An 18,909-nucleotide genomic window follows, 5' to 3' on the forward strand; every position below is an offset into this window, starting at 1 on the left:
ATCTTGGCGCAGTGGTCGGAGCTGGACACACCCCTAAGGGTGGCCAAGGCTATGGGCCGTCTTTACCCAGTGTAAGGCAGGTGGAGGTTTGAACTTCCCTGCATTGATTCTTTGGTGATGGTGGTCACTAAGAAAACTACCCTTCCTGTTGAAGGGGGAGGGGTTGCATTAAAATATATGCAGGATCGCCGTCTGGAAGCCACGCTGCAGCGTGCCTTTGAAGTCTCAGCTCTGGCCCTTAAAGCTTCCATTTGCAGCTCTTATGTGGCTCGAGCTTCTCTGGATTGGCTTCAACTGACTGCTGATCAGGAACAGGACAGCTTCCGGTCCTTTGGTGGCCATCTCCAACATGGAACTGGCTCTGGCGTACCTAGTGGACGCGTTGTATGATTTGGTGCGTACTTCGGCAAAGCTCATGGCCTTGGCAGTCACTTCTCGGAGATTGCTATGGCTTTGACATCAGGCTACAGATATGGCGTCTAAGCAACGCATTACCAAATTGCCCTTTCGGGGTAAACTTTTGTTCTGAGAAGATTTGGAGAAGATCGTCAAGGACTTGGGAGATTCCAAGTCTCAGCGGCTGCCGGAAGACAGGCCCAACGCTTCGCCTCGGGCCGGCACCACGAGACCTCGGTTTCGAGAGGCTAGACGCTATCGACCAAGTAGACTTTCTTCGTCCTTTCAATGTCCTCGATTTCAGCAGTGATCTTCCTTTCGTGGCGACAAACGAGGTTCAGGGACGGCTTCCCGACAAGGAGCAGCCGCTCGCCTTGCCCAATGATGGGGTGCCGGTCCACTCTTTGGAGTTCAAAATAGGGAGGTCGGCTGACCTATTATTTCCAAGTGTGGGCCAGGATCACCTCAGATCAGTGGGTTCTCGAGGTAATAAGGGAAGGTTGCAAAATAGTTTGCTACACAGGTCGGAGATTCATTCTTGGAGTCCCAGTGTGCTACTTCTGTCAAGCGAGCAGCAGTGTTGGCTGCTTTAAGAGATCTTCTGGACATCGGAGCCGTTGTGCAAGTGCCGTCTCCAGAAACTCGCACAGGTTGCTATTCCATATTTTTCGTGGTTCCAAAGAAAGGAGGTTCCTTCAGACCCATTCTCGACCTCCGGAAGGTGAACCAGTTTCTCAGGGTTCGCCATTTCCACATGGAAACTCTAAGGGCGGTGAGCGCGGCAGTACAACATCAGGAGTTTCTAACAGCATTGGACCTCAAGGAGGCTTATCTGCACATTCCGATTTGGCCTCCTCATCAGAGATTCTTGCAATTCGCAGTGTTGGGCCAGCATTTTCAATTTCAAACGTTGCCCTTTGGGCTGGCCACGGCGCCGCGCACCTTTTCCAAGGTGATGGTAGTGGTTGCAGCTTATCTGCGCAAACAGGGGAATCGAGTTCATCCCTATCTGGACGACTGGCTCATTCTGGTGTCGTCAGAATCGGAAAGCCTCCTGGCAACTCAGCGGGTAGTGGAGGTTTTTCAATCCCTTGGTTGGGTAATCAACTTCTCCGAGTCATCTTCACCCATCCCAGATGCTGGAATACCAGGGGGTACGATTCGATACAGCCCAAGGGTTGGTGTTCCTGCCATAGGGCAGGAGGCTCAAGTTAGTTGCTCAGGTGAGGAGTCTCTCCTGCGACTACCGAGTTCCCGAGTGTGGGACTATGTTTAAATGCTAGGGTCAATGGCAGCCATGCTCGAAGTGGTACCTTGGGCCAGAGCGCACATGCGACTGTTAAAGCTGGCCCTTTTGAGCCGCTGGTCTCTCATGTCTCAGGATTACTGGAGGGAGGCTCCCTTGGTTACAGCGGGCTCGAGGCAGTATGACCTGGTGGCTCCTTTCCCCATTTGGCGTCCCTGCAGTGTGTGGTGGTGGTGGTGACGGACGCCAGTCTGTACGGATGGGGGGGGGGGCTCATTGTCTCTCTCATGTTACTCGGGCATTGGTCGACGGAGGAAGCCACCTGGCCTTTCAGTCGGTTGGAGTTGAGAGCAGTATTGAATGCCCTGCTGGCATTTCGGTGCCTTCTGCCAGGATCTCCAGTGAGAGTGTTCTCGGACAACACGACAGTAGTAGCCTACATCAATTGGCAAGGCAGAACTCGGAGTTGAGCTCTGCAAGCCAAGACAAGCAGAATTCTGGTTTGGCGGAGAATCACGTTTGACTTCTGTCGGCGGTCCATATTGCAGGTCAAGACAAAGTTCAAACGGATTTCCTCAGTTGGCAGCTGCTCGATTCAGCGGAATAGGAGCTGTCGAGCAGCGTGTTTTGACAGATTTGTTGTTGCTGGGGCTTGCTGGAGGTCGACCTCATGGCATCGCGCCAGAATGCCAAGGTAGCGAGATTCTTCAGCACACGCAGGGAGGTTGGCTCCAAAGGTATTGACACGCTTCTTCAGCCGTGGCCATAGGCATGCCTGCTCTACTTGTTTCCTCCTTGGCCTCTGATCGGCCGAGTGCTGCGTAGAATCAGTGGTCACCAAGGGTTGGTGATTCTTGTGGCTCCGGATTGGCCTCGTCGGCTGTGGTATGCGGACTTGATCCGGTTGTTGACGGATACTCCTCTTCGCCTTCCTTTGTCACCGGACCTTCTCCGTCAGAGTCCGGTGCGGATGAAGGATCCCACCAGGATGGTGTTTTTGAACAGCACAGTAGAAGAAATAGGAGGTGATGCAATGACTTCCAGCTCGAGGATAAATGTGTCCCATTTTGGTGCTTTACTCAATAAAGACTATCTTGGCATTTATCCTCTGGCTGGAGCTCATTGCATCATCCCTTACTTCTCTTGTGGTTTGGACACTCCATAGGGGTTTCTCCTTTTTTGGTTCTCATTAGTGAACTGCATTTACGCCTGATGTGAATTTTTTACCTTTGCAGCTGCTCCTCTAAGTTTTTTTGTTGTTGACAGTTCTTCTCATTTTATCATAGCCTTTAACTTTCAAAAAGGAGACTTAACGTATTGTCTTGGGTTTACTTATCCAGAGTTTATATCAAATCTGATCATCTTATGATCACTGTTATCAAGTGGTCCCAGCACCATTGCCTCCTGCACCAGGTCATGCTCCCCACTAAGGACTAGTGTAGAATTGTTCTGGATGTGATGAAGGAGACCTGTGTGTTGAATATGGGATAAGGAAGCTCACACAAATTGAAATGAGGATGATGATGTTTTGCACTATTTAAAGTGGGAACTGGGCTATAAAGATGAGTTTAAGGTTTTTGAAACTTTACTGAGATTTGCAGGGTCCAAAACAGTTCCTCTGAGGGTTTCTGTATTTTTGTTAAAGTTAGTGAAATTTTTATGCTTGAAATCTATCTAAGTCTTCAATTTGAAGGAGTCGGACACTAAGGACGAGATTCACTAAATGGCGTTCAAAAAATGGCACCAAATTGGGCATCATTTACAGAAAAGTGCTTAGAGCTGATTTCCAAGCCAAATTTTGGGCGCAGGGACTTACGCCAACGGAAACCTGGTGTAAATCTTGGCACGTAATTTAGTTACGGATCCCTGATGTTCAGTGATACAGTTCACGTGACCCACCCATGCCCTTCCCATGGCCCTGCTGCCTTTTGCGTTGCGCAATAAGATTTGCATGCGGATCTTTATAGAATAATGCTGAGCAAAATACACTTGCAAATCCTAATTGTTGCCAATTAACGCCATTAAGTGTTACCACACTGTTATTGGTGCTGATCGGCTCATTGGCCAGTTTAATTGCGCAAGCATCTCAGGATAGCGCACAGTTTTGCACGTGGAAGTTTACACACCATTTATGGAATCTGGGGGTAAATGATTTTGGGAAACCTAATGCAGTTTTCTTAACCCCAGGAACAGGCTCTCCGACTGTCATCCCTGACATTATATCCCACATTGAACGAGGGGAAGAGCCGTACGTCAGGGAAGAGCCAGGATCAGAGGAAAGAGAAGCTGGGACAAGCAGATGCTCAGGTGAGTGCAGTAAGAAGATGGACTGGGGTGAAACTGCTGAGATGAATTGTGGCTTGTCTTTATCGAGCAGGCACAAGTTACTCAGGTCCTTAGATGGGGGCAACGATCCATTTTATGTGAAAATATTTTTATTAAGTCACACAGAGTGAACATTACCATGAGTCACTAATAGTTTTCTGTTCAACATGATAATGAACATGACATTTCATGCTGCCCCTTCCCAACTTTCTCTGCATCAAACATCCTCACCTTCCAATCTGTATTGAATATCATATTTATTAAACGTCTCAATAATCTTACAAACATTTCAGGAATACCAGGTAAGGTGTATATTTCAACTAACACTTTCTGTTATTTTCCATAAAATCCTCCCCCCTCCACTTGAAATCAATACAGCTGGTTTTGTTCCATCCATCAAAGGTCTTTATTTAAAAAGAAACAGTCCCTGGAATCATGTTCTCAAATAAGAGTCACCGACAGCTCCAGCCGTTAAAGTATTTATCAATATACTTCTCGTTCAAGAAGTTAGGGAATTCAAAAACAGAATCCAAATTTTCATGAAACCAGCTATTTTCTTCTCTCCCTTTCTCTGAACTGTCAACGTTCCATACGTCGCAACGTATGGATTTAGTTCTCCGATAACATCACTGTTTGGATTGTATCCATTATATCAAGATACATTTCTTTGCAATTAAACATACTTTTTTGCACAAATAAGCATCATTCATCAGTTTCCAATTCAAGATCTTCATCCATATTCAAACTACATAACCCTCTCTTTTTATTTTTGATTTTAGAAGTACAATGTTAACAAAGCACAATTGTACAAGAAAGGTATCCAATAAAAGAAAAATAACAGCTCTCCAACAAACTACTTCTTTGTAGAAGGAGGTCTATCATTTCCTTCAGGTTTTCTAAGTATAAAATTTGCATTTAATTAACTTGCTGCATTCCACAGTATTATACTTGAAATAGAATCCTTGCGCTCAAGACATCCATATGTGGCTCGACCACAAGCTTTTCTTCAGCCCGAGTGTGCAACATCCATAGCGGGCAACTGCAGTGGGGTATTGACCTGGGAGAGGATTGGGTAGTTTAGTGGCGTACCTAGTCCCTTATGTGGACAGTTTATAGAATACTATAGCAGTTAGGCAGGAGCATTAAACCACCCACTGAGAATTCCCCACCCCCATGTACCAAAAAATCCTCAGGCAATGTCAGATCTCTACAGAACAGACAATTGTTACTCATTGGCGATTCCGTTACTAGAGGCATTAACTTGGAAACTCAGTTAAATGGACAAAAAAAGGGTTAAATGTCTCCCAGGATTCTCGACTAGCAAGAATACAGATCAAATTATTGGTGAACTCAGAGAATAAAGTAAGTATTCTAAATGAATGTTCTTATAGTAACATAGTAGATGACAGCAGAAAAAGACCTGCACGGTCCATCTAGTCTGCCCACGATAAACTCATATGTGTATACCTTACCTTGATTTGTACCTGTCTTTTTCAGGGCACAGACCGTATAAGTCTGTCCAGCAGTATTTCCCGCCTCCCAACCACCAGTCCCGCCTCCCATCACCGGCTCTGGCACAGACCCCGTATAAGTCTGCCCTCCCCTATCCTAGCCTCTCAACCACCAACCCCTCTTCCCCCTGCCACCCAATTTCAGCTAAGCTTCTGTGGATCCATTCCTTCTGCACAGGATTCCTTTATGCCTATCCCACGCATGTTTGAATTCCGTTACCGTTTTCATGTCCACCCGCAGGAGGGCATTCCAAGCGTTCACCACCCTCTTCGTGAAGAAATACTTCCTGACATCTTTCCTGAGTCTGCCCCCCCTTCAATCTCATTTCACGTCCTCTCGTTCTACCGCCTTCCCATCTCCGGAAAAGATTCGTTTGCGGATTAATACCTTTCAAATATTTGAACGTCTGTATCATATCACCCCTGTTCCTCCTTTCCTCCAGAGTATACATGTTCAGGTCAGCAAGTCTCTCTTCATACGTCTTGGAACGCAACTCCCATACCATCCTCGTAGCTTTTCTTTGTACCGCTTCCATTTTTTTAACATCCTTCGCAAGGTACGGCCTCCAAAACTGAACACAATACTCCAGGTGGGGCCTCACCAACGTCTTATACAGGGGCATTAAAACCTCCTTTCTTCTGCTGGTCACACCTCTCTCTATACAGCCTAGCAACCTTCTCGCTACGGCCACCGCCTTGTCACACTGTTTCATCGCCTTCAGGTCCTCAGATACTATCACCCCAAGATCCCTCTCCCCGTCCGTGTCTATCAGGCTCTCCCCACCTAACACATACGCCTCCCTTGGATTTCTACTCCCTAAGTGCATCACTTATCCATCTGCAGAGAGATTTTAAAATGTTGAGAGGGAGACTGAAACTCACTGTCAACACTACAGCATTTTCAGAAGTTCTACCTGTTCTGGGTAAGGGAGAACAGAGGCTGTATCCCACATCCTGCCTCAATACCTTTAATATGATGCCAGCAGAGTAAACAGCTACACAGCTTCTGGTTACAGGTAGAAGATACTCATAGCAGTCTCTTACCTCCCTTGGACAGGGAGGGGGTATGAAGGGTCTGGACTGCAGAGACTTGTAGCTAAATCCCCACAGTGACCAGAGATGGAATAGCAGAGCAAAAAGAAACAAAGTACAAGTGCAGAGTTAGTTATACTTGGGGCCTAATTTTAGGCAGAAAGGAAGTGGAACTAGGGGCAGGGCCAGAAGTCACTGTACTCTTACACACAAAATATTTCAGATAAAAAGGAAGCTAGTATGTACATAATATATTTTAAATTAAATATCTGAATTTTCAAATTATATTTAGAAATATCACCCACAGTAGTACAAATTTTGCAACATTATCAACAAAATCTTGGACTAATCAGCGTTTTGTATTACACATTTGATACCATAGTGTTGTTCTCTGAAAATCTGGCAGCTGGATGGCATGAAGGAGTAGCTGGGTGGGAGCAGAGGAGAGCAGAAATTTCCACAGACCTTTGGTCTGACACAGTATAGCAGTTCTTGTGAGTTTAATGTAAACATGCTCTGTAGCCAGAAAAAATTTCTGATTCTCTTGTCATCTGAGCAACAGCAACATAAATCTCTCCACCACAAATTACATTGTGAAATACAAAACCTGAATAAATTCCAACTCAACATACACGTAGTAAACTGGACATAAAACAATAGCATTGATTCCTTAGATTCAAACAGCAAGAACCGTACTTTTGAATAGGAAACATTACAAATGTTACACTGGGCCTTAGAACACCAATACACCTACTACTGGTCAAGCAGAACAAGTGGGATTTCTAAAGATCTCTCTACAAACTACATGTAGACAGCATATCACACCTCAGTCACAGGCAAAACACAGCAAGTTCCTTCATTATGTCAAGGGAGGGGTTATTTGTATTGTGCCTGGCAAACTCAGAACTCAACCCTGGAAAAATAAAAACAATTTAATTTACTCTTGTACTGAGCAGAATACAAAGATATCAGTGATGCATATTTCCCCAAACTATCAGTATGATATTTTAAAACCAAAATTCCCATCTACTAGACTGCAAAAAACTGTGAACCAGAAAGACTAGTGTGCTAGGCGAAGTTAAAATACTATTGATGTAACAATAAATAATTCTTTTAGAGGACCCTCAAGACACCTTTGTAGTTCACATATCCCAAAACTAACATGTTCCAGTTCATAAATTCAGAAAGAAACACTTTTTTCCCACCTGAGCATTTTATTTTTCCAGGCATGTTGGTCCCAGTGAGTTTCTCTTCTGCTTTCCTGTCTTCTTCCAACTTTCTCCAGTGGCTGTCTTTGTCCTTTCTTCTCTCTCCTTCTGTCTTCTTCTATTCCCTCACATCCATCTTTCCCTTTTAGCTCTTTGCTCCCTTTCTTTTCTGTCTTTCTGTCGACTCAAATTTTACTCTCTTCATTTTCTTTTCACATACCTGTCATCTTTTCATCTCCTCCTCTCCTTCCCTAGCTCTCCAGTTTCTGATCTCACTCCTGCCCCAGTCTTCTATTCCCTTCTGTCACCTCACCATTACCACATTATTACCCTCACCACCCTCCTCTCGCTCATCTCCTTGACAAACACCTCCCACATGGTTTCACCATGTTCAGCTTTTCCCTTTCCTCCACCTTTGTCGCTTTAGTATCTCATCTTTCTCCTTCTCTCTACCCCCACCTTTAGAGCCCATCTTTACTCTGTCCACAACTGTTGTAACCAAACATCTTCCCTATCCTCCCTCACCCATCATTTATAGCCTGTTCTCTCCCTGTGCCCTCTTTATTCCCTACCCCAGTAGTTCAGCTTCTCCCCTTTCTGGCCTACAATGAAACTTCTTTTCTCCCTCTCCTTCCTCTCATAGTCAGCATCTTCCCCCTCTCTCTGTCTCCACTCAATCTTCTTTTCCTCTCCCCCAATTGTCAGTATCTCCCCTCTGTTTCCCTCTAGAATCCCACTCTCTTCCCTCCCCTTCTCTCCATTATGTCTTCTCCTCCCTATCCAGCTTTTCTTCTTCTCTCACCCACCCACCAATGGTCCAGGTTTTCTTTTTCTTCCCCCCCCCCCCCCGCCCGCAGTCCAGCTTCTCTGCCCTTTGCCCCTTCTGCAATTTACAATGGCATCCCTCCCTTTAACCCGTCACCTGTCTTCTGTTTTAAAGGTTGGCGGCAGCGAGCAGTGATTCACAGCGCGCTGCTTGTGCTGATATCAGAGCCTTCTGTTTGACACTTCCCGCTTCTACAGAAAGAGGAAGTTGCATCATACAAAAGGCTCTGATGTCAGCACGAGCCGCTCATTGTGAATTGTTGCTGACAACCTCTAAAACAGAAGACTGCTTTGAAAAGGTATACAGGTGGCTGGGGGGAGGGTAAGAGGGATAGAGGGATGCCATCACAAATTTGAGAAGCTGGACGGGGGGTGGGGGGGGGGGGGGGTCAGAGATTGTGACATCCCTTCCTGAGGCCAAAGAAGTACTAGAACACCGTTCTTCTCAATTCTGGCACAAATTAAGCCCTGTTATATTCTTGCTCTGCCTGGACAGGGTGACCAGTCAGCATATATACACGTACACAGAAAAGGAATGCTTCTCACTCCCAGTTCCTAACTGAAAAGGAAGGTGAAGGCCCCTTAGTAAAACTGTTTTAGAAATCTGTGCTAGAGGGATTGAATTCTACAACTGTGTAAATAAGGGCATGTCAGATAAGAAAAAAGACAAAATATGTGAGACCAAAGGTAAAAGGATTAAATGAAGACTTCGGATACCTAGGTTTTCCAGAGGTCTTGAAGGATCCTTAATTTCCAGTAAAGAAGCAGGTTAGTTTCATTCTGCATCACTCCACCTCTTGGAAATTGGGGTGACAGCTGGGTCCATATTGTGCACCCAATAAGCAGACATATCACAAGTAGAATAACAAGGCCTAGGACAATATTCCTGTCAGGATGTTGATAGGCTGTTGCCTAGGAGCCCAGAAAAAGATCACCTAAAGTGGGTCTAGCTTCATTGATTATCACATAGTAACATAGTAGATGACGGCAGAAAAAGACCTGCACAGTCCATCCAGTCTGCCCAACAAGATAAACTCACGTGCCACTTTTTATTTGTACCTGTCCTCTTCAGGGCACAGACCGTATAAGTCTGGCCAGCACTATCCCCGCCTCCCAACCACCAGCTCTGGCACAGACCATATAAGTCTGCCCAGCACTATCTCCGCCTCCCACCACCAGTCGCTCTAGTTAAGACAAAATTTAAATTAATAATAATTCTTTTTGTCTTTTACTCCCCTTTATCTAGATCATGCTAAGACGCTGTCTCCAGATTTTCAGTGGCACTATCTGGGTGAATACTGCTGAAACTCTGGGTATAACTGCTGCTCACTGAGTCATGTGCCTGGATATGTGCCGTTGAATCTCAGGCCCTTGATTTCATTTTTTAGAAACCGCTCTTCTTTAATCATTTTCAGACACATTTAATAGGTTGACTATAAACATTGCCATCATATCTCTGTAGGATAGGGTGACGCCAGAATTGCCCTGTAATGGCCCTGTTGCCGTAGGAGTGTGGAGCTGGGGTTGTTACTTCATTACTGTCAAAGAAACTCCCTGAGAACACAGATTATCCCCTTCTCATTCAGACCATTCCTCATGCCTCTTATATCTCATCCTCCTACAAACTTGCGCTGGGTGGAGACGATCCAACCATTTGCAAATAAGAACATATCACTTCTAAAGCCACACCTAGAACCTGTCCCTTCTCTTATTGTACACATGTAACATTTTAGAAACCGCTCCTGTCTTCTACCGCATGAATAATGTCTTTTGTTTCTATCCTCTAGATCAGCTACTCCGACAAGAAAGAAAGAGAGAAAAGAATCAACATAAAGATTCTGTAAAAATAGAACAAATCCAAAGACAATCAGAAAATGTCTATGAGAATATTTTCCAGGGTCCTAAGAGGAAAAATGCCAAGAAGGATCACCAGGAATCAGAAGAGAAAAGAGACACTGCAGGGTACTCGCTGGATGGAGTCACGAAGTGTGAGAGAAGTTACAGGGAGCGCTCTAACATCAATGGGTACCAGACAGAGAGACCCTTCCAAAGTACTAATAGTGATCACAGGGCTTCTTACCTTGAGAAGGGAGAAGAGAGAAAAAAAGGCCAGCAAGAATTTGCATGTACTTCATCTAACAGGTCTATTGATTTTATATCTCCTCATGGTCCAAAGAACTTCCCCTGGTTTTCAAAGCTCCGATTACAGAACAGCAGTCACTCACAAGTCAAAAGAGAGAAACTAGTTCCACGGATGGAGTCTAATAGAAGCTTCGCTATGGTTTCAGCTCGAAAGACCCAAACTGAAGAGAAACAGTTTATATGTACTAAGAAAAACTTTACTGAGCTTTCAGCACTAAAACAACACCGAGTGAACCATGGTGGAGAGAATGCATTTATATGTACAGAGTGTAATAAAAGCTTCAGCCGGATCTCAGGGCTGAAAAGTCACCAAATGATCCATACCGGAGAGAAATCATTTGTATGTTCTGAGTGTAATAAAAGCTTCACTCGGCTTTCATTTTTAAAACGGCACCAAATAATGCATACAGGAGAGAAACCATTTACATGTGTTGAGTGTAATAAAAGCTTCGCTCGCCCTTTGACTCTAAAGAATCACCAAATGATCCATACGGGAGAGAAACCATTTGCATGCATTGAGTGTAATAAAAGCTTCAGTTGGCTTACAACGCTAAAACGGCACCAAATGATGCATGCAGGAGAGAAACCATTTACATGTGCTGAGTGTAATAAAAGCTTCTCTCGCCTTCTGACTCTAAAGAATCACCAAATGATCCATATGGGAGAGAAACCATTTGCATGTACTGAGTGTAATAAAAGCTTCTCTCAGCTTTCACTGCTAAAGAATCACCAAATGATCCATACAGGAGAGAAACCATTTGCATGTAATGAGTGTAATAAAAGCTTCAGTTGGCGTTCAACGCTAAGACGGCACCAAATGAGGCATGCGGGAGAGAAACCATTTACATGTGCTGAGTGTAATAAAAGCTTCTTTCAGCTTTCAAACCTAAAAAGTCACCAAATGATGCATATGGGAGAGAAACCATTTATATGTCCCGAGTGTAATAAAAGCTTCCCTTGTCTTTCAGTGCTAAAAAGGCACCAAATGATCCATACAGGAGAAAAACCATTTACATGTGTTGAGTGTAATAAAAGCTACTCTCAACTTTCACACCTAAAAAGGCACCAAATGATGCATGTGGGAGAGAAACCATTTACATGTGCTGAGTGTAATAAAAGCTTCTTTCACCTTTCAAACCTAAAAAGTCACCAAATGATGCATATGGTAGAGAAACCATTTACATGTGCTGAGTGTAATAAAAGCTTCGCTCGTCTTTCACTGCTAAAAAGGCACCAAATGATTCATACGGGAGAAAAACCTTTTACATGTTCTGAGTGTAATAAAAGCTTCGCTCGTCTTTCACACCTAAAAAGGCACCAAATGATGCATGCGGGATTGAAAGCATTCAAACAAAATACAAATAGAAAATAACACAATCCAAAAGAAACTTCTACAGAGAACAAATAGACAGGGATTGGAAAGACACAAAGAAATGATAGAAACTAATAAACAACTTTCTTAACACCGAAATGGTAACTACACCGAATGCAAACCTCCCACATGCAGACAAACTTGTCAAATACTGTGAAGAAAAAATTACCAATCTACGTAAGAATCTGCATCAGGGAAATATTAATCGAGAAACTTTTGTAAACAAACTAGATCCGAACCCAAGGGAATACCCAGCAGACCATATTTGGAATAACTTAATTCATCTAAGCACCGAAATAATAGCTCACGCACTCAGAAAATTTTCCTCCACCCACTGCCAACTAGACACCTGCCCCAACTATATAGTGAACCCCCCCCCCCCCAATCAATACATCACAGAACTCACAGACCACCTTAATTATCTATTCAAAAAAGGCCCATTCCCACAGGACAGAGGAAATATCCTATTAACTCCCATCCCAAAAGACACCAACAAAAAAGCAGAAGACACCTCGAATTACAGATCGATAGCATCCATACTGCTAATAACCAAATTGATAGAAGGCATAGTCACCAAACAACTAACAGAATACCTCACTGATTTCAACATACTACACGAATCTCAATCTGGCTTCAGAACTCACCACAGTACAGAAACCATACTAACCACACTCCTGACCAGATTTAAGCAGGAAATAGCAAGGGGTAAAAACATCCTCCTACTCCAGTTTGACCTAACAAGCGCATTCGATATGGTCGACCACCACACACTACTGAGAATCCTCGACAAGATAGGAATTACAGGAAAAATACTCTCCTGCATCAAGGGATTTCTGACATCCAGAATATGCCAAGTCAAATCAAACTCTGATATAATATGTGGAGCACCACAAGGATCACCACTCTCACCTATATTATTCAACCTAATATGACACCACTGGCTAAATCTCTATCCAAACAAGGTCTCAATCCATTTCTCTATGCAGATGACATCACCATCGTCTGGGCGCAAGGACGCAGAATGCCACTCGGTTCACCAATCTGGTAAGGCTTCGCAGCGCCATGTGTCACCTGCCCCCCTCCCCATCGGACTCTGGCTCGGCAGTCTCTGTAGCGGGTGCCCGTGCTTCGCAATCCAAACGACTGTCCTTTAAATCCCTCCAGCAATGTTTGGCTGATATTTGGGCGGAAATTAAAACATCCAAGAAAGAAATTTTGGATAGAATGGACATCCTTAGTGTTTATCGTAGGGAGCTGGGGGGGGAGGGTGAGTGGAAGATCTAGAGGCATGTGTAGTGGAACATTCTGAGCAGCTAACTCAGTCTGATTCTCGTCTTGCGTGGCTTGTGGATCAACTCGATGACTTACATTACAAAATGGACCATTTGGGACACAGGATGCAGAAAGAATCGGGTGAATCGGAGAACATTTCCATCATTATCCATCCTCTCTGTAAGCATTTGTTGGGAGAGAGCGGTGGCGTGGAGTCCATTATGCTAGAGCGAGCATATCGGGTTTTGGGGAAGCCAATTGGTAATCAGCCCAGAGACACTGTTGTTCGCTTTGCTAAGTTCACTGACAAAGAACGTCTCCTCCAAAGAGCTCGGCAGGTTTCTAACCTGAAGTTCAGTGAAGCCAGGGTGACTGTCAAGATCTTTCTCACTTCACACTGTCCCAGAGGCGCATCATGAAACTGGTTTTGGATATTTTAACCAAAGAAAAAAATCTCGTACCGCTGGGCCTTTCCATTTGCTCTCTGTTTCACCATCCAGGGCAGATCATACAGACCCCGTCGTCTGGAAGAGGCATGGAAGGTTCTGTTGGAAACGGACGTTATGAATTCCCCGATGCCTAAGGTGTTGGTAGCTCCAGCTACGAAAGCGAAATTTCAACAGTGGCAGAGGGTCTCTCCAAAAAAAAACCAAGAAAACTCCTCCGCCTGTGTGACTGTCTCATTCCTTTTGAAATTTCCACTCTTTGTCTTGGCTTTATGGAACATTGAATAGACTTGCGAGACTTTAAACAGTCTGGTTAAATATGGATATGGATATGTTTTAACTTTACTCTCTCCTATGTTTTCCACCTCCCCTCCCTATCCCCCCCCTTTTTTTTTCACAATATGCTGCAGATGTATGAATGTTGAGAAGTCAAATGTGTGGTTATGAGGGAGGAAGGTGGGTGAGTGTGGGGAGGGTCTGGGTGGTGTATTTGGTGCTTTGGGTTAGTTTATTGAATTCCCATTCAGGGGTCCTTGTGGATGCCTGTTTGGTGGTGGAGGAGGATTGGGGATAAGGGAGTTTGGGGTTGGGTGAGTTATAGGAAGGTTATGGGCTTGGATATGTATGGGAAAATTAGGTTCTTACCTTGGTAATTTTCTTTCCTTTAGTCAAAGCAGATGAATCCATTATGAATGGGTTGTGTCCACCTACCAGCAGGTGGAAATAGAGAGCACTGAAAACCATAGTGCCTCTTGGCCGGCTAGCTCCATCTGCCTCTCAGTATTTGAAGCTTCCAAACAGTGTTACACCGCAAAGTAGAATAACATGAATTTTCCTCACAGCGAATGAACGCCCCAGAACAGGAGCAGTAATTCAAAGGAGGAACGAACTCAACCTCCTGTAATAGAACAGAAATCCTGAAGACTGTTTTCCAACTTCTCCCAATGAGGGAACATATCTACAGGAAAAACTGAACCCAAAACCAGTGGTGTTCCTGGGGGGGGGGGGGGGCTGGCCCCCGGGGCGGATCACTGATGCGCCCCCCCCCCCGGGTGCAGCGCCCCCCCCCCCCCCGATGCAGCGCGGACCCCCCCCCCCCCCCGGCGAAAGGACACCCCTGCAAAGGAACCCCCCGCCGGGTGCACGCCGCTGGGGGGGGTGCCGTGCGCGCGCCTGCCCTCCGTTGGTCCATGCTTCTTCTCTGCCCCGGAACAGGAAGTAACCTGTTCCGAGGCAGAGAAGAAGCATGGACCAACGGAGGACAGGCGCGCGCGGCACCCCCCCCAGCGGCGTGCACCGGGCCGGACCGCTCCCCCCTAGGAACGCCACTGCCCAAAACAGCATCAATCAATCAATCAGGGCGGGCTCATGGATTCATCTGCTATGACTAAAGGAAAGAAAATTACCAAGGTAAGAACCTAATTTTCCCTTCCTTGTCATCAAGCAGATGAATTCATTACGAATGGGATTTATCAAAGCAATCCCTAGATAGGGTGGGAACAGGCCACACCACGCGCCAGCACTTGTGCTCCAAAATGCACATCCCTCCTGGCAGCCACATCCAGCCTGTAATGTCGGGCAAATGAGAGTTTAGAAGCCCATGTCGCTGCACTGCATATCTCTTGAAGAGAGAGTGCTCCAGTTTCAGCCCATGAAGAGGAAATTGCTCTTGTGGAATGTGCCTTAAAGGCTTCTGGCGGAGGCCGGCCAGACAGCAGATATGCTGAAAAAAATAGTTTTAGACACTGGAGACCCTCTGCGAGGACCTGACAACAAAACAAAAAGGTGATCAGAGGTCCTGAAAGCATTTGACATGCACAGATACTGCAACAGAGCCCTTCGCACATCTAGAAGGTGCAATTGCCCAAAGGATTCCAGAAACTCCTCTCTAGAAAAAGAGGGCAGGAAAATAGGCTGGTTTAGCTGAAACCACCTTAGGCAGGAAGGAAGGCACAGTCCGTACCATAACTCCGGACTCTGAGAATTGCAGAAATGGGTCTCGACAGAACAGCGCCTGGAGCTCTTAGACACCCGTCTCGCCAATGTAATGGCCACCAAAAAGACCATCTTTTACGGTCACATCCTTATCTGAAGCTCGCCTAAGCGGCTTGAAGGGCGAACGCTGAAGGGCCTTTAAAACTAACCCCAGGTTCCAGGCCAGACACGGAGCCTGCATGGGAGGACGGAGCCGAAGCACCCCTCCAAGAAACCGTGCCACCTCCGGATAAGCAGCCAGGGAGAGGCCAGCCACTTTCCCCCAAAAACATGCTAAGGCTGCAACTTGAACACGCAGGGAATTATAGGCCAAGCCTTTTTGTAAACCATCCTGCAAAAAGTCAAGTATCAGCGAGACAGAAGCCCGCATGGGTATAATCGCTTTAGCAGCACACCAAGCCTCAAACTGGCGCCAAATCCGAGCATAGGCAACGGAAGTGGAACGCTTGCAGGCCTGAAGGAGAGTGGAGATGACCTTGTTGGAATAGCTCTTGTCTCTCAATTGCGCCCTCTCAATAGCCATGCCATAAGACCAAAGCAGCAGGCGCCCTCCATGGTTACCGGCCCCTGTGACAACAGGTTCGGTACCAGAGGCAAAGGAAGGGGAGCCTCCACCAGCATCCGCCTGGGCCAATCCGGGGCAATGAGAACCACCTCTCCTTGATGTAGCCGAATCCGCAGGAGTACTCGCCCTATCAAGGGCCAAGGAGGGAACACATACAGGGGGCCCTGAGGCCAGGGTTGAGCCAAGGCATCCAACCCCACCGAGCGAGGATCTCTCCGTCTGCTGTAAAAGCACGGGACTTTGGCATTTGCGCTTGACGCCATAAGATCCGCTACGGGCATCCCCCATTTGGCACAGATCTGAAGGAACACTTCGTCTGCCAGTTCCCACTCCGCTGGGTCGATTTGATGCCTGCTTAGATAATTGGCTTGCACGTTGCTCTGACCTGCAATGTGAGCTGCTGACAGAAACTGCAGCTGTAGTTCGGCCCAGTGCCAATCTGCATGGCCTGCGCAGCCAGTGCCCTGCACTGAGTGCCGCCTTGTCGATTTATGTAGGCCACTGCTGTCATATTGTCCGACAGAACTCTAACAGCCAGTCCCTCCAGGGTCGTGTGAAAGGCCAGGTGCGCCTGGAATATCACTTTCAACTCCAAGCGATTGATGGACCACTCCGACTCCTCGGGTGTCCAGAGACCCTGGGCATGCCTTCCATGGCAATGTGCCCCCAGCCCTGCAGGCTGGTATCTGTTACCACCAGGCACCAATCGGGAAGCGCTAGCAGCATTCCTCGCCGCAGCATGCTGTCTGAGAGCCACCACTCCATACTGAGCCGGGCCACAGGGAGACACGTGAGTCTGCGGTGGTAATCCTGAGATATTGGAGACCATCGTTGAAGCATGGAACGCTGCAGAGGTCTCAGGTGCGCTTTCGCCCATTGCACCACTTCCAAGGTGGCTGAAATCGACCCCAACAGCTGGACTATGTCCCAAGCTCGCGGGTGAGGCATCCTCAGGCGCAGACGGACCTGGTTCTGAAACTTGCACCGCCTTTGCTCGGGTAGAAAGACAAACCCCGAGGCTGTGTCAAACCGGACCCCCAAATATTCTAGAGATTGAAGGGGGGTCAGGTGACTTTTGGGTATATTGACGACCCAGCTCAGAGATTGAAGTACTGAAACCACTCTGGCTGTTACATGATGACTCTCTTCTGCAGAGTCCGCTCTGATGAGCCAGTCATCGAGGTACGGGTGAACCCGGATACCCTCTCGCCTGAGAAAGGCAGCTACTACCACCATTACCTTGGAAAAGGTTCGGGTAGCTGTGGCGAGGTCAAAAGGCAAGGCCTGAAACCGGAAATGTTTTCCCAACATCGCAAACTGGAGAAACCGGTGGTGCAGGGGCTAAATAGGAATGTGCAAGTAAGCTTCTTTCAGGTCCAGAGACGTGAGAAACTCTCCTGGCTGTACCGCCGCAATGACGGAGCGCAGGGTTTCCATGCAAAAATGCCGCACTCTTAGTGACTTGTTGACTTCCTTTAAGTCGAGTATGGGCCGAAAAGACCCTCCTTTTCACGGCACCACAAAGTAAATGAAGTAACTACCATAGCCGATCTCGGTGGGAGGCACAGGGACCACCGCCCCGAGGTGCAACAAGCCTTGCAATGTCTCCTCTACCGCCGCCTGTTTGACAGCAGAGCCACCTTGGGACTCCACAAACACGTCTCTCACCGGGGCATTGAATTCTAATCTGTAGCCATCTCTGATCAGGTTCAAAACCCACTGATCTGAGGTAATCTTGACCCATTCCTCGAGAAAGAGGGAAAGACGTCCTCCAACTGCAGGAATCGAGGAGTGGGCCGGCGCACCATCATTGAGAGGGTCATCCATGAAGTCCAGGCCTTTAGCCAGCCGCTGCGGAACATTTGTCCGAACGAAAGGAGTTCCTCTGCTGAAAGCGGGCACGTGAAGTAAACCCAGCAGAACGCCCCGGGCGGTACCTTCTAGTTTCACGGAAGCGAGGTCTGGAAGAGGAGGGAACCGCCTGATCCTTGGAAGAAGGCCGCGGCCTATCCTCGGGTAAGTGCTGGGGTTTAGGATCCCCCAGGCCTTTAACAATTTTCTCCAACTCCTCACCAAATAGGAGAAGGCCCTGGAAGGGCAACTTCACCAACCTTTGTTTAGAGGCCATGTCAGCCGCCCAATGCCATAACCATAGAAGGCGGCGAGCGGCCACCGCCACAGCCATCTGTTTAGCTGAAGCTTTGACCAGATCATAGAGGGCGTCAGCCAAAAATGACAAGGCCGACTCCATCCGTGGTGCCACCTCCACCAGGGCTGTGGAGTCGTGGAGTCGGAGTCGGCACCAATTTTGGGTACATTGAGTCGAAGTTGGAGTCGGCAAAAATGTACCGACTCCGACTCCTCATACATTTGAATAAAGTACTTCTCTGCTGTGAATAAAGCTTAGTACCTAGTTGTTTCACTAGTGTGAAGTCCAGCTGTACTATTTTGCTGGAGAGCTTCCCTCTGCTCAGTCTCCCTTTGCATTTACTGACCTGCTGTAGAGCACCTCCTCTCTGACCCCACAGTGAACTTAAGCTCCAAGAGAAGATCATTCAGCACACACAGATAAGG

The 18,909-nt window shown here is 46.8% G+C and overlaps 1 protein-coding gene across 2 annotated transcripts in view; it reads left to right on the top strand.

Annotated features, from left to right (window-relative positions):
* Positions 1–12,392, top strand: part of LOC115463390 (gastrula zinc finger protein XlCGF26.1-like) — a 92,865-nt gene extending 80,473 nt beyond the window's left edge. Inside the window, exons 3-4 of one of the 2 annotated variants that reach the window (XM_030193860.1) lie at positions 3,830–3,949; positions 10,331–12,392. In XM_030193860.1, coding sequence (XP_030049720.1) covers positions 3,830–3,949; positions 10,331–12,057 — 1,847 coding nt within the window. In that variant the 3' untranslated portion in view covers positions 12,058–12,392. The remainder of the gene's footprint in view (positions 1–3,829; positions 3,950–10,330) is intronic. The other variant, XM_030193851.1, reaches the window with a different exon arrangement.
* The last annotated feature ends 6,517 nt before the right edge of the window (positions 12,393–18,909 follow it).

This window comes from Microcaecilia unicolor, chromosome 1 (genome assembly GCF_901765095.1).
Source record: "Microcaecilia unicolor chromosome 1, aMicUni1.1, whole genome shotgun sequence".
Lineage (NCBI taxonomy): Eukaryota > Metazoa > Chordata > Amphibia > Gymnophiona > Siphonopidae > Microcaecilia > Microcaecilia unicolor.